Source organism: Lepidochelys kempii, chromosome 2 (assembly GCF_965140265.1).
Source record: "Lepidochelys kempii isolate rLepKem1 chromosome 2, rLepKem1.hap2, whole genome shotgun sequence".
Taxonomy (NCBI): Eukaryota; Metazoa; Chordata; order Testudines; family Cheloniidae; genus Lepidochelys; species Lepidochelys kempii.
Genome location: NC_133257.1, coordinates 118,271,293 through 118,295,357, shown reverse-complemented (window position 1 = coordinate 118,295,357; position 24,065 = coordinate 118,271,293). Strand labels below are relative to the sequence as shown.

The 24,065-nt window shown below is 38.9% G+C and overlaps 1 protein-coding gene and 1 pseudogene across 5 annotated transcripts in view; both read right to left on the bottom strand.

Annotated features, from left to right (window-relative positions):
* Window positions 1-24,065, bottom strand: part of LYRM4 (LYR motif containing 4) — a 146,232-nt gene that overhangs the window by 95,052 nt on the left and 27,115 nt on the right. For 4 of the 5 annotated variants that reach the window (XR_012157341.1, XR_012157342.1, XM_073332141.1 and 1 more), the window contains exon 2: window positions 12,233-12,353. Coding sequence is in view for 3 of the 5 variants with exons in the window: in XM_073332141.1 (XP_073188242.1) it covers window positions 12,233-12,353 (121 nt within the window). In the remaining 2 variants the exon portion in view is untranslated. Of the gene's footprint in view, window positions 1-6,797; window positions 7,496-12,232; window positions 12,354-24,065 lie in introns of those variants that run through there. The other variant, XM_073332142.1, reaches the window with a different exon arrangement.
* On the bottom strand, window positions 18,147-18,664 carry LOC140907032 (small ribosomal subunit protein uS19 pseudogene; annotated as a pseudogene).

Genomic DNA, 24,065 nt, shown 5'->3' with positions numbered 1-24,065 from the left:
GGTGAACTTGTGACTCTTCTCTCTCCTCTTTCCTTTCTCCGCTACCATACCCACTCGTTCGCTAAATCCTGCTGCTGTTGCTTCTTTAAATTGGTCACTTTGCAAAAGTTGCTCAGATATTACAACGATGGCAACTTGGTATAAATGCTCAGATAGAGTTATCCCCCTCCCACCAAAATCATTGTCCCTAATGGGTGTCTGATCTCTCACCCTGGTTAGTGTCCTCTGCCCTCCACGACTCTCACCATCGGCCCAAAATACCACTGGTCTGCTCTGACCACCCACTAAACTCTCCAATTCCTCTCTGTCTCTTCCTAAATCAAATTCAAAGCTTCTCCTCATCTACAGAGATCTAGATAATCTTGGTATTTCCTACTCTTTTCAATACTTTCATCTTACTCCTCTCCCGTTTTCATTTTTTCTACTCAACTTTGCGCCTTTTATCAAGCTGCCACTATGCCTAGAACAGTCTCCCTGTCCTCATCCACAGTGTACTCCTGTTCTCTGCTCCTTCAAAGAAGAGATCCTCATGCAACCCCCAACCCTTTTTGTCATCATTAATAATCTCCTTCTTTCACTCCTGAACCATTGTCTCATGTCCTGGCTTATGCATTTGTTGTTTTAGTTTGATTTAGATGGTCAGATCTTTAAGGAAATGAATACCTCTCTCTTGCTCTGTGTAAAGAAACATTTAAAGCCATAGCACTATAAATGATTTATAAATAACAAAATAATGAACAATACCTTCTATGAGACATGGAAAACCCTGAACTCCAGTCTTACCAGGTAAGTTGTAAGGATAATTTCTTTTTAAGTTTGTAGTTTTAAAGTCTAATAACAACATATTCTGTTAATGGTTAGGATCTTAAATGTTTGTTGCATATATTTACCATAAAAGCTTTGCAGTTTACCTTTAAAATCATAGGAGCTAAATAAAAAAAATCATGAAATGTAAAATTAGGAAGGAAGTAAATAGCTGCTTCACTGGTGCTATTTTTAACTCCTATTTGGTGCTCAGTGTTATCTTCTTGTCAAGTATTCAACCTTCTTTACCTCTTCCCCCCATTTCCTTTTTCCCCATTCTCATTAATCATGTCTTTAATTTGGAAGTTGTCCTCAAGACAGTCTGTAAAACACTATGAATGAAGCAAATAGCATGGTCAGCATTTTGCCAGGTCTCTCTCATTTAGATGATTGTCATATGTGCAGCTTATTACTGCATGAAGCTAGTGGGGGTAGAAGAAAGAGAATGGATGGTCTTAAGATACCAGACTTGGACTTGGGAGATCTTGGTTCAATTCTCAGCCCTGCTAGAAGCTTCTTATGTGACCTCAAGTAAGTTACTTAAGCCCCAACACAGGACAGCACTTAAGCATATGCTTAATCTTAAGCATGAATGGTCTCATTCATTTAAATGAGACATCTCACATGCTTAAAGTTAATCATGTGTTTATGTGCTTATCTGGATCAAGTCCTTAATCTCTCTGTGCCTTATTTCCCATGTGTAAAGTAGGAATAATAATTCCTTTCACCCAGCCTTTGTCTCATCTAGTTTGTAAGCTTTTCAAGGCAGGGACTTTCTCCTACTATGTTTATGTACAGCACATAGCACAATGGGTTCACAATCTTGGTTGGGGCCTTTAAGCTAGCCCTTAAAAAATTTGCTTCCTCTTTCCTCATAATAGTATATAATGTATATGGCAAAAACCATCCTACTGTCATTTCAATGGATTGGTTCCTTAATGTTATTTATTCTACAGTATTTTACATACCAATTTTTGGACCTCTTCCCATACAGCACATACAAATCACTCCAAAGCAATTTACAACATGTCAAATTGCTTAAGGAGACTCTTAAAACTCTCATGTTTGAAGTTCACCATTGGCGTGATTTATTATTGATGTTCCACTGTTATAACTTGACAGTTAAGAAATACTGATAAATGTAAACACATTATTGATGTCAATTAAAAAAGCACAAGATTGATTAACCTCCCAGAGGTGCCCTGGCACAAGCAGTTAGAGAGTAATGACCATCAATAAGTATTCACTACTGAGAAACGCACAGGGAAATTAGGTTGCTGGGAGACACAAGGTACTTTAAATTAAAATCATTAAAACAGACAAGGTGAGCACTGGGTCAACATTAAAAGTAAGCAAAGTACAAACAAGGTGCTGTAGTATTAACATGAAAGGCTAACTGGTCAGGTCATATGATGCTCTGATTAAACATATTACCTGACGAAATGGTTAAAATAACCCAGATCAATGTATTTGGATACACAATCTGCACACAGACACAATAGATTGTGAGCATATTATTACTTTTTTTTCTGCCATAGTGTTTATGAGTCCCAGACATAGACCAGGACCCCATTGTGCTAGGAGCGATACAAAAGGGAGCAAAAAGATGGTCCCTGCTCCAAAGAGCTTATACATATTGTGTGTATGCACATGTGCCTATTTACTGTACACCGACAGTACATATGTATACATTATCTAGCTGGCCAGGGAAATAACAACAACTGTTCACATTCCTCATGTGAATTCACCATTTAGATGATGTGTGTGTACACACACAGGACATACAGAACAAAAATGTACACATCTGACATACCTGACAGACACATGAACGTGACCCAACCAACCTATTTTCATGCTTGTAATTTACAAAAATGGAATTCTCCACAGATTCCAGCCATCTCAAAGAGCCACTGGCCTGCTGAGCTGGTGAAATTTAGAGCTGGCTAAGTGCAAGCATGCGTCTAGTACCAACACTGACTTCCTCCACTAACACATTGCCAAACTGACTTCCTCTCTCCTAAATGAGCCATTTTCCTATATATAGCCCTCTCCCACACACACACTCAAATGCTCACTGACTCTGGGTAGTGCTATATTATTATTATTCATCTGTATTGTGGAAGTGTATAGAGGTCCTAAGCCCACTGAGCTAGGTAGAAACATATATGAAAGATGTTGCCTGCCCTAATGATCTTACCATTGAAGTATAAAGGTGAGACAACAGACGGAGGAGCACAAGGTAAGCCAGAAACAACAGTGGTCAGCATGACAGGCAGCGGTCTCGCCACACCAGCTGCTTAACCACTGTCAAGTTTGTTTCAGGCATCATGGCAAAGGAGAGTTTTAAGGAGGACAAGGTTGCTTTGCAGTTTTTGATTGAGAGAAGAAAGGTGGAGTAGTGGGCCCCTTATTTTCTCCCTACCTCCCAAAAGTCAAACTCTCCTTGGTACACCGCCCTCACACCTACCACCACCTTTTTGTTGAACCCTTCTGTGAGCATGTATCCTCCCCATCACTTTGAAAATCTGGTCACCCTAGTAAGAGAAGTTGTGTACCTCCATAAAATGTTCACATCACTTTTATATTATTGTAAATAATCTTTCAAAAAGGTCAAAATTATGAATTTTACAAGCAGCTGCTGCAAAAACAGAGTCATTTTTCACAGAGATACTTGCTACAGATGTAAAGTGCATGTTTTCAAAATACGCATTTCCATTGTAACACTTATTTTGGATGGACTGGATTTCAACCCTTTATCTCTGAATTGCCTTGGTCTTTGATGGCAGGTATCACAACCTAAAGGTTACCTCAATGTAGGGTCTGTTTTTGTTTTTTATAAATATTACATATAGAATCTGTCACTTGGAGTTTAGTCACAGAGCAAACTGCAACAATCATTTGTGAAAATACAACCTTGTCTTCCATCAGGAGTGTTAGATTGAAAGCCTAAAGACTAACATTGCCCTGGAGACTGGAACAGGTGTAACCTAGAGAGCGATATCACCTGAAGAAGGGTATAATGTCTGTTACACTTCCTGCACATTCAGATGTTTGAAATTAAACTGTTGTGACAGCTCTGGGCTTTTGCATCTGTTACAATATTGCATATTCTCTAATACTATACCATATGCCAAGATAAAAACTATTTGAGAAGACTGGTCGGAAGCAGGTCTCACCTTGCTAATAATGTCCTGGGACGGACCAAACATTAATCCCTTTGGATTTTTATTCAAATTTATCAAAGCGTGTTCTAAGTTATTCTTACTTCAGTTCACTTCCTGTATCCCACCCTACCCCTTTTTTCCAAAGCTATGACCAGCTAAAAGACAAAAAATGTGCATATTCTTAAATTCTAATACAAAACACTATTAGTTAGATTTTTCTTACCTCACTGACCACTGTGTTAAGTGTCAGCAAGGAGAACACCTACTCCTCTTTCCAAGGGACAATATTGAAAATTCAGCCATTGTAAGGCTTTTAATCACTTCTTCATTCTATGCTTCCCCCTCTTGCTGCATGCTTCTAGGGTGCCTGCTTAAAACAGGGGCAGTTGCATTTCACAAAGATTTGCACCTCTTGAGTTCTCCTTTCAAATGAACTCAAACTTAAGTGCAATTTAAATGAAACAAACAAGGTTTGCTCAGTTTCAAATGAAAGATAAAAATCAGCACAAGCTTGAATATGTAAAAAAGTTCAAAGACAGGTGAGCCAAATTGCAATTAATTGCAAACCAAGAGGAAGACTGGTCTTTCAATTAAAGTACTGGACTGGGACTCAGGAGATCTGGATTCAACTCCCAGCTCTACCACAGACTTCCTGTAAGACCTTGGGAAAGTTCTTAATATCTCTGTTTCTCTTCTGTGAAATGGAGATATTGTGTCCCCCCCGGTGATTTGTCTATTTACACTGTAATCTCTTTGGCGCAGGGACTGTCTCTACTGTAATACAAATAAATAACTAATCTCTGACAACAAAAATCATAGGTAAAATGGTAATGAACCACCAAGAGAGGAAAGCTATTAGTAAATACATTTGCGGAGAAAAGACGACACACCTTTTTTTAACTTCACTGAGATCCACAGGGCTGGGAGAGCTATCCAAAAGAACAGAGTGGAAAAAAGTAATCAATATTAGGCTTTAAAAAAAGCCAACAGGGATGGGTTAGCATGTCGATATGCAGGAGAGTTGGGTTCAGGATGAAGTTGGGGCTTCCATTTCCCAGGCCAGCAGAGATAGGAAAATATGCTGGGTCACCATCAAAAGAAAAGGTGCAAGCTTACTGACTATCAATCACTCTGCTAGCTGACTTGCAGAAAGGCTCTTGGAGAGAGCAATGTGCTTTTGTTTCTGGCTTCCACATAAGGAGATAAACAACATACATGGTTCTGAGGAAAGGGTAGAGAAAAAGAGGGAGAGGGGAAATGATCAAAGCCAAATAAACAAACAAATGCCCACTCCCTTCCCTGGAAATATACTCCATCCGAACTGTAGATTATCTGGAAAAACAGGGGAAAGCAGGTTTTCCATTCAGAGATACAGAACTTACGTTAGCAATCTTATCACTCTATGTTGCGTGGAGTTTTTCAATTCCGGGGAGATAATTACAGGCACTCTGAGATATTTTTCTTTGTAAAGTTTAGAATTATGTGCAAGAGTTAAAAAGTTAAAATAAAATCAATTCAGATGAGCCTGTTGAAGCAAGCAGTAAATTCATTTGTCACCTTTACATGTTTTTTCCCAGTAGCAAATCTGATAAAAAGAAACCTCATTTGTGTACAAAGATAATTTGCAGTCAGTAGCAACAGAAACATTCAGATTTTTGGTTCATGAACCCCCAGCATCAACAGTAATCAGTACAAATTTCAACAATGTTGTGGGTGTTCAAACAACCTTCTGAATGGGGGTTCAAGGCTCTCTCCAACTATGCTGTGCTCTTGGCTACAGTATTGCCATTACATAACCAAAGATATTACATAATTTTGCAACTCTCACATAACAAGAGGGAAAAAAAACCCTAAATGTTTGTCTTATCTATAGACTTAAATTAAAATTACTAGCAAGAAATTTCATACAAGGTTCTGCTGCTAAGTGCATTCTGCCTCTAATGCTTCGTAGTCTAAGTAGTTCTCTTGCAGGGAGAGAAGGTCTATATGATGGTGAACTCCAAGTCCATTAAAGATTTTGTAGATTGGACCCAGCACTCTGAATGCTGAAAAAGTACCTGCCCACTTCTCCCAAAATATTTTACCTACCACTGTTGCAAGTAAAACTAAGCTTATTAGAACTGAAAAGATCAGAGGGAAAAAAAAATCTTCTTTCTCAATTATGTTAGTTTGTGTCTGTATGAGCCTATTCCATTGTTCCCCCCATATAGTCAGTCAGCCCCATTTGTGTAAAACAACAGGAAAATATGGTGGTAAAACCAAAAAAAAAATTGGCAGTGGGATCCAAAAGCAAGTTCAGAACCTAAGCAAAATTTAATTTTTGCTTTTCAAACTGACTACACTTCAAATTGTCTGTGCCCCTCCAACATTCTCTAAAAACCTGTGAACATTAAAAATATAAAAATGTTGAATACAACAACACATACAATACTAAAAGATTACCATTTAACCAAACCACTTAGGAGGTGCTGAAAGGAAGAAAAGATTCAAAATATTCTATGCTTCATTTTTTATGCTGTAGATATATTCTTACTGATTCGTAATAATATCAGTGCTGTTCTAGTACTTTCATCAGTCACAACCTCTGGTACCACCAAGTTGTTGCTTGCATCCATAACACTGCTGAGGGGACATATTGGCAATGACTGCATCAAAAAGGTCAAGCACTCTGGATATGCCCTACTGTACTGGATATAATGTAACTCAAAAAGCAAACTATTAATCCAGAAGAATTGTTCTAACGGTAGAGTATACACAAACAGAGGTTCTAACTTGAAATATACTTGTCAACTAATTACAGTAAATTGCAATGAAAAAAACAAGACTTACAAGATTAAGACAGGTGTGGCATAACCACACGACTGGGAGATAGGAACTCCTGAATTCTAATATTGGATCTGACAGTGACTCTGGCTGTATCACTCAACACTGCTTCAGTTTTCATCTCAATATAATGGGGATAATGCTTACCAACCCCAAAGAATACTGCAAGGATTAGAAGAGGTTAATTATATGCTGTGAATGTGAAAAATATTTTAAGTGTTTGGTACTTAGTATTATAAGCACAGCCCATTAAATAGAGTTGTCATAGCTCACAAACATTCTTCTTACAGTTCCATTCATATACATAAAAAAGCAAAGTCAAACAATTCAAACGATATTAAAGAGAGGAGTCATTACTCTCCATCTGTTCACTCAGAGTATGGCTATACCTGGAAGATAAGTTAGCACTAATCAGGGAAACCCTCACATAGTGCTCCTCCAGAAGTTTATGACGTATTGTTGGTCACCCTGCAAGAGAATCTTCTGTATAAAGTACAATTCTCCTCAGTTTGGACTACGTGAAAGAACAAGCAAAAGCAATGAGGCCTCCAAACCTTTTTACTGAAGGGTACTTCAGTGATATGATGTCAAAACAAGAATGATTGGTACTGTAGTCTTCATATCTGGTGGGAAATCCAGAGTAATTCCTTCTTAAATGTAGAGCTAGAAGACTAAAGCCTTCAAGTTTCAAGCCTTCAAGAAGTCTTTTGTAGGATGAAAAATAATAATAATAAAAAATAGTTTTGTGGATTAAAATAGGCATTTAACCAAAACACACTGGTCCCATACAGATTTTCATTTTGGTGCAGTGAAAATCAAAGGCTGTTGTGATGTCATGAAGAGAACTAGCTAGGACTTGAACACACACAACACAAATGAGCCTTCAAAGTGGCTTGTATAAACCCTCAATCTAAACAAAAGCAATATTTTTTTTTCAGGGAAGCCTCTCCAATCCCCCTCATGTTCAAACAGTAGTAATAGTTTTTCAGAGAAGTCATGGGAGCATAAATAGAAATAGTTTGATAAGCAAGTGACAGACATCATATCACACTAGTGGTGACAGTAGAACTCATTCCACATACAAAGGATTTTACATTAAAGTTACAGTGCTCTTCTAGAGCTGACTGTATGCTGGCATTAACAACTGCAACTTTTCCACTCTTTTAATGATGACAATACGCTGGTCACAGTGTATAATCCCCTTCTCTGCTGTTAGCAGACCAGACACAAGAAAAACCTCCATACCATGTGCTATGGGCAGAAAAGAATCTGTGAGCTGCTCCCTCCCTTACCCATCCTATTTTCAAATCAAAACCAATAACTAGGAAAGTGTGGGAAGACAGAGGTTGAGATTAATGTTTCTCCATGCTTTATAGCTTTATAAAGCTCCTTTTAAAACATTCAGGAAAATACTGTGGTAACTGACATGAAATGACAGTAATCTGTCACTATTTCACATTTCCCACTAGACTGATTAAAATTGTTATTTATGAACCTTATACTTCAATGGTCACTTTGATGACTAAACCATAAATTAGCATGTAAATTTGATTTCACAGTAACAACAAATTGTCAGCAAGCTGGGATATTATTTAATTTCTATTGACATGCAATGAAAAAGTCAGCAATACCAGATGTGCTATATTATAATAAATCCCCAAACTTACAAAAATGCACACTACATCTAATATTTGCTTCATTGCTTTTGTGTTTAAAAACCAAAACAATTTATATAATATATGTTTTAGGGTTGGTTTTAAATATAAACCCATTATTTTATGTCAGTTCACTTCATTAATTAAATTGTTCAATTAAAATAAGACTGAAAATAAACAATCAAGATGTTAGAGAAATGTGAGTCACGCAAAAACGGTGTTTTTCATGGAACAGATGATTGTAAGTGTGACACAGAATGGAAGAAACTCTAGGTCTGTTGTACTTTCACCCTACTTTATGTGTGTACTTTAGGACAAAGCAGAGACTTGTTTCTTAATATTTAGAGCTTGCTTTATAGATGAAGTGCTGACAGCATTGATGTATATAATTTGTTCCACAATAAAACACTGACAATGACTTTTGCTTATTTAGAAATACATTTTTCATTTGATAGAGACTAATACAGCTTCAGTTATCCCAAATATCAACATTCAAAGCCCCCCACAGCTCAGACATCTCTGAAATTCACTTGCTAAACTCATTTCCTTCTATTAGATTATGTTTTTAAAGAGAAGCCTCACCACATACCATCTGCTATTATTTTTACTCCAATAAAAATATATCTGTATATAGATACATATACACCCTTTGACAGTCAGACTTAGAGAGATTCTATCTTGTCTGAAAGAAGAAAAAAATTAAAAGGGTGTCCAAAGAAATGCTTAGATAAAATTAACACTTCCAAAATAGTGAAAATATTCCATATCTGACAAGAATTTCCCCTTCCATTTCTACAAAATCCTCTGCTTTTTAAATATATTTTTCCCTGAAATTGTACACAGAGTGATCTCAAATGCAATCGAATTAAAGATGTTTTTTGAATCAGCAGGTTTGCTTAGAACATGAAAGAAACCCCATTGGAGAGTAAAAGCTCTTAAAAGCTATAGACGTAGTAACTGATTAAGGTCTTCCTATAGCAAATGTAAGGTGAAGATAGTCAAGACAAATTAAAGAACAAAATTGAGAAACAGACAAATGGTTTTGTAGAAGAGAAAAATATAGATCTCTAAATGATCTTGCTGATTTACAATGCATTTAAGTTATGTGTATCAAGCCATTACAAATTAAGACTATTTTAAAATTTAAATATAAAGAGGGAAATTTTCAAATGTGAAAATCCAAACTGAAAATCAGTGGGAGTTGAGTGCCTAAGTGTAAAGCTACGATTTAGTTATGGAAGTCGCTGCCCATGGGGTCAGGGAGCTGTGAGGTACCCCTGCCGCCTCTGGCAGCCCCTGGAGCTCCAAGCCGCCGTAAGTGGCAGGGTACCCCGCAGTTCCCGGCTGCCATGGGCAGCAGGGTCCCTGGAGCTGCCGGTGGTGGGGGAACTCCCGCAGCTCCCGGCCGCCACGGGCAGCGCAGGAACCCCTGAGTTCCCAGCCACCGCAGGCAGCAGAGAACCCCTGCAGCTCCTGGCTGACACCAGAGGTGGGGCACCCCACAGCTCCTGGCCCCCACAGGCAGTGGGGGATCCCCCGGAGCTGCAGGCGGCAGGGATACCCCGCAGCCCCTGCCCTGCTTCAGGCAGTGTGGGGACCTTCAGATCCCCATTTTATCAGCGATATTTTTAAATAAAAGTCATGGATAGGTCACAGCTTCCGTGAATTTTTCTTTTTTGCCTGTGGCCTGTCTGTGACTTTTACTAAAAATATCTGTGACAAAATCTTCGCCTTAAGTATATGCCCTTTGTGCCTTTGAAAATTTCCCCCGACAGGTGTAATTGTGTCTTTATATGTCTGAGCCATTTTCACCGGGATTTGCATGTTCATAGCTGAAGGCAAAATATGGCCCTAGAGGATTATTTCTAGATTGACAATTACGAGATCATCTCTTATTAAATTCATTTTTGTGTGTGAATACTTCAGAGTAACAAGGCGAACAAAATGAATGGATTGAAATGGTTCTGTTGATGTCATGACAACAGTCATTATTGTGTTTTGAATAAACTTTAAACACAAATGTTTTCATGGATCCAAACAAAGACTGAATGGTCATCTTGTGACAATGTCGCTTAAAAAATATGACAACTGTATTTGCTAGTGGCTACCTGGTACCTATTATTTTATAAACAGGAACCAAACGAGATAGTGGGAATGTAGAACAGAGATTAACCTAACTTGCTACTGTTATCTCCCTGCTCCCTTTTTCTTTAGGCATCAAAACAACAAAAGCACATATTTGAAGGACCCAACCAATTTTGTGTGTTCTTTCACCAGCTAGGTTAGAAAAAGTGCTTTCTTCCTTTCTCCACCATGTCAACTGACATGAAATAAGATCCAAGACCCAATTCTGCAAAGCCCCATTGAGATTTTGGAGGACTGGTCACATAAATATTATATGGTTGAAGCACAGGACTCAGAATAAGGAGAGCAGGGTTTTATTCCAAGCTCTGTCACAGACATACTGTGATACCTTGGACCAAATCACTAAGGACCAAATTTTCCCAAGCATGGCCTCCAAATATAATTGCCTCAATTTGAGAATATTGAACTTGACACAGGCAGGACCTGAGCACCAACAGCTCCACTTAGGTTAATGGGACCAGTGAAAGCTAGGTCATAGGTGTGTCCAGTTGGATACCTAAATGTTAAGGCATCCAAAATTAGAAGACACCTATGAATTTGAATCATTTGTGGCTTGTTAGTGCCAAACAGCAGGTCATATGAGTGCGACCTCCTCCCCCACCAAAGAACAAACCTTCTTTCAACAAATAATATCAGAGGTATTCTTCTGCTGTTATTGAATGGTTAATGGTTGACTCTACTTAGCAAGAGGTCTTCCAGCTTTTTAATTTAGAGCTGTCCTTTGGCTCCATAAAACCTGCAGCCTCAGACCCTCCCTGACGTGGGAGAAATAAATTTGAAGAACAATCTCAGCTTTTGCTTGAAATAAAAATCTTTCTAGCCCCTTTCCTTGCAAAGAAAGCCTACAAAATATAAATAAATGTAAAATAATCATGAGGATTGAAAGAAAATGGTAAGCTAGGCTCTATTTCTGAAGTAAGAGGCTAGAGGGAACTTACAGATACAACTTATCATACATTATGTATAAAATTAATCAGTTAAGTTTGATGTGTTTTCCAAGGAATCATCTAGCTACCCTCCTTAGCCCTGTGCACAGTGGTGTGAACACAGTGGACAGGAATCAATGATATCTGGGGTGCAAACAGGCAAAAAATATTTTCACAAACTTATTAAAACATGTTAAGGCTGGATATGCTTCTGCTTCTACACCATACTGGACTGTGCCTCAAATTGGGCAAAAATAGAGTAAAGGAGGCTTAAGCTACTGGCACTCCCCTGAGCATATTAATATGCCAGTGATGGGGGAAGGAGAAAAAGAAGGGATGAGGAGATGGACATAAGAGAGCAAGAGAAAACACAACACAGGGAAAAGCAAAGCAAAGGAAAGACAAAACACATGGCAGCAGAGGACTGAAGAGCAGAAAAAAGAGGGACAGTAAAGGAGTTTAGAGAATAGTATGTAGAATCCCATTAGTACTAATGGGACTCATGCTTAAATCTTTCCAATCAAGGAGAACTGAATACTGTGCCAGTCACTCACTCCCTTACTCTGCCTCCCCACCATTTGTGAACAATAATACTTGTACAGGATCTCTCTTTCCCTTCCGTAAACTGGCATGGGACTTACACCCTTTAGGGGAGAACATGTTATTCAGCATTTTACAATTCTTAAGCAAAAGAGATGAACTAAAGTATGCTTACCTGTCGATGAATAATCTCTAGGTTTGTTCTTGCTTTATTCACTAGTGTCTGTATCTCTTCTGAATCCTTTAAATGTTTGTTTTCTCTGAAGGCATCTCTTATCCTTCTGATGGCATATGTTCTAGACATTGTTAAAAAAAAAGCATCCGTAAGTGTATGAGTTTTGACATCAAAACAAGTTTTAAAGTGTTTGGCTACTGTAGTAAAATGCTGTTGAGGATATTAACAAACAGTTGTACACGCTAATGGCCCATTTATCTGGTTCAAACTTTATATTCTCTCTCTCTGTTCAGGTTAAATCCTAACATGCCCTAGTCAATACTATAAAGCAGTGGTCAGGGCCTTGAACTGTAAAACCAGCTTCACTAGAACTTAATGTGGAAGAACTTTGTGCTTCATATACTTCAATTTTCTTCATGTGTACATCACCTCTGAGATGTATAAACATTTTTCTAGGCCAACAGACTCGAATGTTATTGTAGATTATAAACATATGGTGGAATCACAAACAAACTGTAGAATTACTCCTCTACACACCCTTACCTAATGTGTGGCAAGAAAGATGGTGGTTTCATCACTGGAAACAGAATAATTAACAGTACCAAGAGAAACATAGAAAGCCCCCGTGTTGTCTAAACTTTCTTCACCAAGGCAGGTTTTTTGGTTTTTTTGGTGTTTTTTTTAAAAAGTTAAGTACAACTACCTGGAGGGTGTCATTACATGCTCTCTGGTTACTTTTTTTTAATACCAAAGGTCTCCTTGTAACAATACAAGTAGCCAGAAGAAAAGTCCAATCATTATTGCTCTGCCTGTTATTGCTATTAAGATGCAGCACTGCTTGGCACTACAAAGAAAAAGCCTTAGTACAAGTACAAGTAGCACAACAGCACTACTTCTGCTGGATGCTAGTTATCCTGGTGCTCTGTAGCACTCATATTTCAATCTCCTCTTTTCTTGTCATATGAACCACAAGAGTGATTTGAATCAGTGCACTGATTCTTGTTCCTGGCATTCCAAGGGTCATCAGGCAAAATGCTAACCACTGCATACATCAATTTGTAACCTGGAAGTCACCAAAGGTGAGCTGCTGAATCAGCCATTCAAAAAGGTGTTTTATTTTTCTCAATGTGCATTTTGCTTTCCACTCGAGGAACCGTGCCCTTAGTCCCACTAACAGGTGGGAAAGAGGATGTGGCCTCCACCCTTGCAAGGCAACACAGAAAAATGTGCAAAACTTTAGGTCCCAAGGGCCATCTGAAACACAGATCAGAATTCTCTCACCATATTCAAAAGCCAATAAATAATCTTTGTTCAGTCTGCAATAAATCCCTTTACAAACACTAGGTGAATTTCATTTTTGTTAAAAGACACTCTCAATTGATCAGTAGGTATTTTTATGAGAGGCCAGATAATAGAAGTATTTGGTGCATGCTGATCCTTTTCAGATATCTTTGTAATTCACACTATTATTGTCTATCACCATCTAAAATGCCTCACACCAATAAACATATTTATCTCAAACTTAAACATTTTGCACAGAAAGTAAAAAACAATGAAAACCACTCCAATAGCTTAATATTTTCAAACGTTACTTTTCAATCTCATAAAAAAATTAAATGCAAGCTTCAGGTTCAACATGAAACTATTGGAAATCTGATCATTAACCCCTCTCTCCACCCTATATATATATCTATCTATCTATCTCAAAAAGAATATTCTTAAGAAAAAAGATTAACAACCTGCTTCACTACCATACCATTAGATGGTGCCATCCAGCTCTTAATGCAGTTTCCATGAGGTAAGTGACATATTTTTGTAAGAGCTCATAAATAATACATTTCAATCACAGGAACCAGGGGTGGTTATGGAGTGCTACCCTGCTGCCACAAACCAGCAGATGGTGTATGCTTTTAATTAGGGCCTGTTCACCTATAATGTTACATGGATGTGTGTGTAGTTAATAGAATTTATTAAATATGGAAACTCATTCTTATTTGCAGCTGGTGCCCTAGAAAGATTTTGAGGGGAAGCTGCTTAATTATTCTGGGGCAGACATAACCAAAAAATGTTGACATTTAGTTTAATTTTGTTGCTTGATAATGAATGACTGGATAAGGAAAATGCTCTTCAGCCAGGGTGCATGTGTATTTAAATATAATCTATTTCTTAAAAGGAAAAAAAAAATTCAGTGGTTTTCTGGGAATGGTTGTTTCCTGGAAGATATACAACCCTAACATACACTTTCTATCTTTTTTAAAAAAAAACTGGTGTTCGTTATCCAGCTTTATTCTGCAAACACTCATGTGAGTAACTCTACTAAGGTGAGTAGCCCCCCTGATTTTAATGGGACTAATTACATGCATGTCTGTAGGTTTGGCCCCAGATTGCTTTTGCTTTTTTATACGTATGATGGATTAATTATCCATTTTCTAGTTTTTCACTCAATACACCAAACACAGTTGTTTAGAAAGAAAATTGATGTATTTAAGAACTGGCACAACAATTCACATTTACTGTCTAAACACTGTGTATGGCAAGAAACAAACATGTATGGGCAGCAGACTTGACTAAAGGATTACCCGTTGTTATCTTTTCCTTCTCTAATTTCTATAAGCCTGTAAATCTATAATATGCCATTTTATATCCCAGTCCAGCAAAGACTTACGGACATGCTTAACTGTAAGCATGTGAGTAGTTCCAATTAATCAACTGGACTATTCACGTGCTTAAAATTAAACATGTACTTAATCTTTTGCAAAATTGGGGTACAAACGTGCAAATACCTGTAGTAGGAAGACAAAATTTTGCTGCAATTTACTATTATTAAAACTTTCTATTCATCCTTGGATGGAAAGTGCTATATTTCAGTGCACTCCACAAAAATTAAAGTTAGCGTCACAATATCTCTGTAAGTACTGAGGAAACAGAAGCAGAGAGTTCAAGTGACTAGCCTTAAGTCACACATGAAGTCTGTGGCAAAGCCAGGGAGAGAACCTGTATCTCCTAACATCCAACCCTGAATGTTAACCGTAAGCTCACCCTCTCTTCCTTTTTGGGAGGTATAAGGTAAACAGTTTCTAAACCCAACCCATTCTACTCTTCCAGGATTTTTTTTTTTTAAAAAACAAAAGGAAGGAAGAAGAAAAAGTTAACATATTTTTGCCCTTCTCAATGTAACATCTTCTACAAAAGATAAAAACTGATTGTTTTGTACAGTCTCAGTTCTGAATCTTTATCCTCTTCTCATGTTTCTAGATCTTAACAATGCTCACACAAAAATCCACCAGTAACATTTTGACTGCAGTACCTCTGAACAACTGAGCCCTCTTAAAATTATAGCAACACACATATTGTACGTAGCAAGAAACAAGGATATGCAGAAGCATGCACAGCATACATCCTCTCTTGCACACATTGGTTTTTCTCTTGAGAATAGCTGCTCCGAGGAAATCCCTTTGTTTGGTTCATAGTGAGTTGCAGACAGACTACTAATTATCATGATTACATTGATTCTCAGTCCAAGCAGAGTAACACAGCACAAATTCTTCTGTATTCTCATATGGTACAGGATTTACAAGTGAGAGGTTAGAGTATCTGAATATCCTTTAATAAATAATAATAAGAATAAACTCATCCAGGCATAATAGTTATTTGTAGATTAATACCTTACACCTTTTGCTCCTGTTGATTCAAATGGTTCTTGCAGCATGTGCTATATTGTCAGCCTGAGCAAGAAGGTTTCAGAAATGACACAGTTGCTGCAACAAAAATAGCAAGCTAACCTGCAGTGCAAACTCTTGCATTAAAATTATCATAATGGATGTTTGAAACTATCACAACAAATTAATGCAGAAGGCCAGTGGAACAAGAGACAAAAAATATGGGGGTGGAGGAGTGGGAGGGGGAAGAGTGAATGGGAGGAAGGCAGAATTTGTCCACAGAAACTGCTGAGTCTATTCTAGGTAAATTACACAAGGACAGAATTTTAATTCTCTTGGAATATTTTTAACCTAATATTATTATTGCAAATACCATCTAAGCCAGGGGTGGCCAACCTGTGGCTTCGGAGCCACATGCGGCTCTTCAGAAGTTAACATGCGACTCCTTGTATAGACACCGACTCTGGGGCTGGAGCTACAGGTGTCAACTTTCCAATGTGCCGGGGGGGGGGGTGCTCACTGCTCAACCCCTGGCTCTGCCACAGGTTCTACCCCCACTCCATACCTTCCCGCCCCATCCCGAGCCTGCAGTGCCCTTGCCCCCCCCCCCCCCCCCAGAGCCTCCTGCATGCCAAGAAACAGCTGATCAGGAGGGAAGGGGAGGCGCTGATGTGGGTGGGAGGTGCTGGAAGCGGGGGAGGAGGGAGGGAGCTGATGGGGGGCTGCTGACTTATTACTGTGGCTCTTTGGCAATGACATTGGTAAATTCTGGCTCCTTCTCAGGCTCAGGTTGGCCACCCCTGATCTAAGCTCTCCCATCAACATAGCACTGTCTACCCAGGGGGTGGGTGGGGGAAGGCTGGTATAACTGTGTCACTCAGGAGTGTGGATTTTTACAACCGTGAGCAATGTACTTATACTGACATAACTTTGTAGTGAAGACCAGGGCAAAGACAGCTTCACATGAGGCGGAAATTGCAGTCTCCATCCAAATTTTTTTTTTTGCTGTTCAAATGGTTTCCAAGCAACCATCATGCTGACATTCCAATTCTTGTACTTAGGCACCACTCCTGCAAAACCCCAATCCTGCAAAGTAAGTGCAAATCAACATCTGAGATTACCCAAATCCATTTTGATGAAACTTCAGTCTGCTGACACTTTGTTACAAAATGTGATTTTTCACAATATAAACCAATTTAACAGAATAAAAGGGCACATTTCTGGATCCATAGTTTCAAAGAACTGAAGCATCCCGATCCAGACTTGCTTTTATTATTAATTATTATTATTATTATTATTATTTTTTAACTTATGCAAAGACGCAGTGTTTGAAACTATTTTTTAAAAAAAGTCACATCAAACAATTGAAGAAAGAACGGCTTGCTTATTTCTATAGTGTTCAATGTCAAACTCTGTGTAGTGGTTCATGACTGTCAAGAAGCAGGGCAGAGACCCGAAACTGGTGTGTGTTCTATAATTAAATTTCACCAACCCACTAACAAGTGTGAACTCCTAAAGCACTATAGCAGTCTTACCACGGAGTCAGACAGTTCCCTTGGGCATTCCAGTCTATCTTGCCATCCAGGCAAGCTGGACTTAGTCATAGCTGCTTGCTATACACCAAAGATCACATAAGATTGAGGTTGCTTCCAGTCCTAAAAGATCAGTCACTTATCTCAGGTCAATTTGTACCTTAGATCTCTCACCAAAGACAATGCTTGTAGCCAATCCTGTAATGAGTAAGTCACAGAGCTGAAGAAGAGCACTGTGTGAGCTCGAGAGCTTTTCTCTCTCTCCAACAAAAGTTGGTTCAATAAAAGATATTACCTCACCCACCCTGTTTCTCTAATATCCTGGGACCAACACGGCTACAAAAGACTACATACAGAAAGCAGCCAGCACAGTCTATTTATAAAGCCAGCATGGTCTGTTAATAAAGCCAGTTTAACTGGCCCAGGAAGGACAGGGCATGTGCCAACATAAAAGCTCCAAAACCACACATCCTTGTTGCTGCTGGTGTACCAGAGAAATGGGGACATGGTCAAGATGGGCTACACTGATCTTCAGCTGCATTTTCAGCCCCCAGAGTCTTTGTGGGGTGTCCTTTATGTCCAGATTTTTAAAGTTTTGATTTTTGCGCAAGCCCTACAGACCACTGAAATATTAAGCCTGATGCTTTGGGGAGCAATGCTACCTTACTACTCACACTGTTGTCCTTAGCCTGGTTACTGCTTGCAGTTTTATTTTATTTTTTTATTTTATAAATGCAGGAGCATTTTCTTTATTTACATATAGAAAACATTTTTCCGAAGCATCATTTATTTCAGAGGAATGAAGCTAGATGAGTGGGTGGCACCGATACCAGGTCTGCCGTGTTTCACTGGCTTGTAAGTGATGGAAAACTCGCCCAGGTAGTGGCCAATCATCTCGGGCTTGATTTCCACCTGGTTGAAGGTTTTGCCGTTGTATACACCAACCATGCTGCCCACCATCTCGGGGAGGATGATCATGTCGCGCAGGTGAGTTTTGACTACCTCTGGCTTCTCCGTGGGAGGGGCCTCCTTCTTGGCCTTGAGAAGGCACTTCAGAAGGGAATGTTGCTTACGACGCAGGCCGCGGTTTAGACGCCTGCGCTGGCGAGCAATGTACAGCTGCATCAGCTGCTCGTAGGAAATATGGAGGAGATGATCCAGATCAACACCTCTGTAGGTGAATTTCCTAAAGGTCCGTTTCTTCTTCTGTTCGACTTCTGCCATCTTGTTATGTTTTGACCTTTGGAAAACTCATTCCCTCCTCCTCCTCAGGCTACTTATTCTCCAGGAACGAATCTCCACTACAGATGGCCACTTTAGAAGAGCTGTTTGGAAAATACCAATTATTTTTTGTGGGAAATTTCAAAGTTTTTTTGGTTTTGTTTTCAAAATTTCCTGCATAAAAAGTTTGTTTTTGAAGTAAAACTGAAACGAGTTTTCAGTTAAAACATTTCAATCAGCTCTAATGCTCACAGAAGGGAAAAATTGCATAATTTCAGTGCAGAATTACATGGTATTTTCATGCAGAAATTTCAGTCACTCACTTCCCCTCACAGTTTGTTGGGGAGCCCTTCAGAGGGAGAGTTTATCATACACTTTGATGGTTATTGTTCTGCTTTTTTGAGGCATTCATTTGTCAACCATTCTGTTTTCCTGAGGATGTCTTCTCTTCCTGCCATATCAGGATCTGATTGGAAGGTTACGCACTGGGGTACTGCAAAGCTACCAGAACTCATGCTCTTACCTCACACCACTAACTATAAATAACCTGTAGAGCTTGGGAAGTTGCACCAAGAAGTCAGGACCAAGGAATGAGAATTATGAAAAAATATTTCTTCAGAGAAGCAGAATTACAACATATGCCATTTTTCCTTAACCACTTCTATATAGCTCTTTGAGATCCTCGAAAAAGAGGCATTATATCAGTGAAAAGTATTTAATAACAAACAACCAGCAGCAGCAGAAACTCAATCTGTGCTTGCAGGAATGGGAAAAAGTAGGAGACTATAAAGGCAGTTTTCAGGTAATTTTTCAGTGTCTTACTGAAATCATTTTATCATCCAAGTGTAGCACCATTTTAACGGAAACTGTCCTCCCTTCTACTTTACTGCAGATATTGTCTGGAATTGTTGAACACATACAGTTAGTTGGTGACCACAAACCCAGAATAAAAATGTGTATTATTAAATGTAGTCACTGTGCTCTATCCTGCATGCACACCTTCCCTGAACCACCTTCTGCGATATCTGCATCTGTCATGCAATTAACATCCAATTAAACCAAAAGTATAACGTAGATCAGTGTTTTCCAAATTTGTTCCGCCGCTTGTGCAGGGAAAGTCCCTGGCGGGCCGGGCCGGTTTGTTTACTTGCCGCGTCTGCAGGTTTGGCCAATCGTGGCTCCCAGTGGCTGCGGTTTGCTGCTCCAGGCCAATGGGGGCTGCAGGAAGGGCAGCCAGCACATCCCTCGGCCCACGCCACTTCCCGCAGCTCCCATTGGCCTGGAGCGGCGAACTGCAGCCACTGGGAGCCACGATCGGCCGAACCTGCGGACGCAACAGGTAAACAAACCGGCCCGGCCCGCCAGGGGCTTTCCCTGCACAAGCGGCATCCCAAGTTTGGGAAACACTGATGTAGATGGTTAACAGTTTCAGTGCAGAGATTTGAGGCCAAAGGCACTGCAGGTGCATGGCTATACAAGGTGTTAATCAGATAGCAGCTGCACATAAGTAGAAAGCATCAAAAGTGGTTGGGGTTAATGTGGAAAACAGTTCCCAGGCAAATGCATTTCAAGATACAGTGTCATAGGCAATGGGCACTAGCTACCAGCTTTAAAATCTTGGACATTACTGACCGAAAACAGTAGTAAAAACAATAGTTTTCTCCTAATGCACACAAATTTACCTTAAAACTAACTTTTAATACTTCTGCTTTTGCTATTCCCTAAAATGCAGCTCAAGTGTCCTTCCATTTTATTGTGCGTCAATTCCTCCCAAAATAGAAGCTTCCAAGGAGTGAAGTCTGAACCACTGCCTGCTATAGAAATACTGAAATTGCAACAGGTACAGATCAGAAAATAATTGCTGCTCTGGGATTCAGATCTTCTTCTTATTAGAAAATACTTATGCAAGGTCAAATTTATATATATATAAAAATCACTGTGGTTTTTCTTTAAGTCTTAGGCACAAAAGATAAAAACTATTTGTTTAAATGGAGTGCAAAAAAAAAAAGTTGAAAATACTGTGCATAGGCACACTTGTTTTTACTACACAGCACTTTTCCTTCAAAATAATTCTGGTCAAGTAACAATGTTAGAGAGTCTCAACATTTTGCATTTATCAATACACAAAACATGCTAACGGTGAAAGTCATCTTCCAAAGGAGGCCTTATAAATGTGCTGACATTTCTCCTTGTCTATTATTGTGAACAAAAATAATGTCTTAATGGAGCATATCACAGTTATAAGCCAACAGACTGCTAAAGAGAATGGCACAGCTATTACAGATTGTTATTTAGGATGATCCAAAATATTGGGGCAGAAGGAGTAAATGGTGGTATAGAATCCAAACAAACAAAAGAGATAGATCACATGGGAAGAGGCCTGAAGGCTTCACCAAGAAAGAAAAAAGAGAACAAAATTACATTTCTCTATCAACTAAAGTTGTGGTGAGTAATAAGTTATATAATGTAGTACCTCACCTATAGGAAATCCACTCTGGTGACCAATTATAAAATAAAAAGGTTTTCCAATTTCATCATGCTTTTACTTAGCGAGACGAGGAGCAGTGTTATGTAGAAAGAGGATGAAATATTTACTAATTCAGAAAAGACTCCCTTCTAAAAAACCTACTGTTAACTTCTTCCATTTATAGTTTGATTCTCTTCTTCCCCCTCACTGATAGCTATGGTCTTGATATTCTAGAAGTATTAGATGCGAAGACCTCAGTTCATATGGGCAAAACATGAATTGGAGGGAATTTGCTCAGCTATATTTACATTCTAGACCAACGTCTAGTTCAAAAACTGACAGCCTCAGGGATAAAAAGTCTGCTGAAGATTCATTTTAAGTTACCTGAAACTTTTATTGCTTGGCCAGATACCAGTGCAGACTTGAAATATAACGAATTACTCCAAAGGAAAGGAATATCTCTTTTTAATATTTTTTATATTTCCTAATTCTTTAAAGTCTCATTAGAAGTCACCATCAAGGGTCAAATAGAAACTTTTAACAAACAATGTAACAGATACCCTATGCAGACACTTTAATGTAAAGTTAAATTTGAGAATTTAATATGAACAGAATCCTAGTCAGGCCAGTAACCATATCTAGCTCTCCCACAAGTACTCATACTTCACAGTTAGGGATGGCATAGTGTCTTGTGGAATTTAATCCAGGAGCAAACAGAATGGAGTAGGTGTAATGTTGTTTTATTATTATTTTATTTATTATTAGCAGAGTTCCAGCTCTCAAAGTTTCTACACTAGACAAACTTCTAGCAGTGCTGTGACTCTCAAATTACAATATACTAAAGATATCTGGCTGTAATATAAAAGCCTAGGTCTACTCATCGAACAAAGACTTGGGGGAAAAATCCTCTTTTGAGGCAAGTTTGGGGCTTTCATCTAAAATAAAATCAGCATCAGTTTCTAGTCCTTGCAATTGTGAAGATAACCTTCCAATTGTGGATTGTAAATCAATGCAGAGTGTCTTCCTCAGTTTACTAAGAGATGACACCTTCAGTGCCTCTTTTGCTTACAGGTTTCCCAAGCAACTAAACTAACAAGCCACTGGTCAGTTTCACTGCTAATATACAGAACCCTATGGGCAGCAGTGAAACTGCCAAGAAACTTACTTTTTTTTTTTTGGCTGCTCCTGCTGGAGAAGGTTCTGAGGAGCAGCAGAGACAAGCACTGCATATTTTTCATAGAAGAAGAGCAACCAAAGAACAGGCTGGGGAAGGGGTAAATACGTCATTCCTCACAGCAGCCATGAGATGGAGTGGGAGAAAAGTGACAGACTTGCGCCTTCATTCTTTGAGCAACACAGCATTTAGTTTTTCAGACACCTACCAGCCAGAGGTAGACATCTAAGACTAAGTCCCTAAGCCAGGCCCAGGGGAGCAAAACCTTGATAGCCATCCCAGCATCTTCCTCCCTCCATCTTTCCAATATATTCTGGTCAGTAGGTTTAGAACTCCAAACCACTCCTAAAAAGTCTTGCTTTTGGGCCATGGATGGATGCGTGGTGGAATCGGTCTACAGAAAATAATTTGAAAGAATGCTTGGTCAAAAACAAAACAACAAAAAAAACCCTCTCCCCTTCTAATGGTAAGCTAGTATCAAGTACTAGATGATCAATAGGATATTAAGAGATGTATTCGATGCACATTACATCATAAATGGAGATCCACTATATATCATAATATGCATCAATATGACTGGATTTACGTAGTAAATGCTAACAAGTTTGAACATAAGAACGGCCATAGTGGGTCAGATCAAAGGTCCACCTAGCCTAGTATCCTGTCTTCTGACAGTGGCCAACGCCAGGTGCCCCAGAGGGAATGAACAGAACAGGTAATCATCAAGTGATCCATCCCTTCTTGCCCACTCCCAGCTTCTGGCAAACAGAGACTAGGGACACCAACCCTGCCCATTTGAAAACTAAAAATCTTCTGATTTCTAAAGCAAATCTTGTTTCTATATTATGTTCTATTTCTCAGATTTACTAGATCAGTTAAAAAGTTTGAACTTTTAAAAGTATCCTGTCCAAGTTGAGAGAATAAAAAAAGAAAAGTGAGAAGACTTTTCTAACATTTATATTTTTATAGCACCATAACTCCGAAACAGCTTCCCTGAATTTTCTTTTATTTTTCTAAAAAACAGAAAACTCCTCCTCATACTTGAACAAGTTCAGTGTCTGTCTAACCCAGGGGAATGACTATTTTTTTAGGCTAAATGGTTGCCTGTTTTGAACTTTAATAAAGAGAACACCGAATACTATCTGATCAATACTACCCATTCTATTTAGACCTGGACTACTCCCATTTGGGCAATACTCTGAAACAACTTCTAAAACATAAATTGTCGCTTGCTATACTTAATTATTTTTAAGGAGTGAAATTATCACTGAACTAAGACGAAGCATAAAAAGTTTCAGCACAAAGAGAGTGCTTTTGAGAAAGTTAAAACTAGAAAGTAGGAAATAAGATTTCAGAATAGATGGACTCCTTTAATTTTAATTGGAGTTGCTACTGCAACCCTGTATTGTAAAAGTGGAAAAGAAAAATGCTTTACCAGCACAGGACCCAAGTGAACATGTCATTCAGTTAATGACGCACCAGTCTGGGAACTGCTGCAGGGGCTAGAAGTACAATTTGCCACAGATGAAAAGTGTCCTGGTGGCCTGAAATGACAAATAGCTCCAAAATAAGGTTTCATTGGCCCAGATGCTGACAGGGCATGGGATAGCTTAATGGTCTAATCATCAGGTTTGGCATATCTACAGTCCTAGAACTACAAGTTCAAATCCTGGTAAGACTGATTCATCCCTTCATCCTTCTGAGGCACAGGAATTAATATCATTCAGTTTGCATGTTCATCTTTCTGATGAGTCCTTGAAAACAGAGGTTCAGTCTGCTG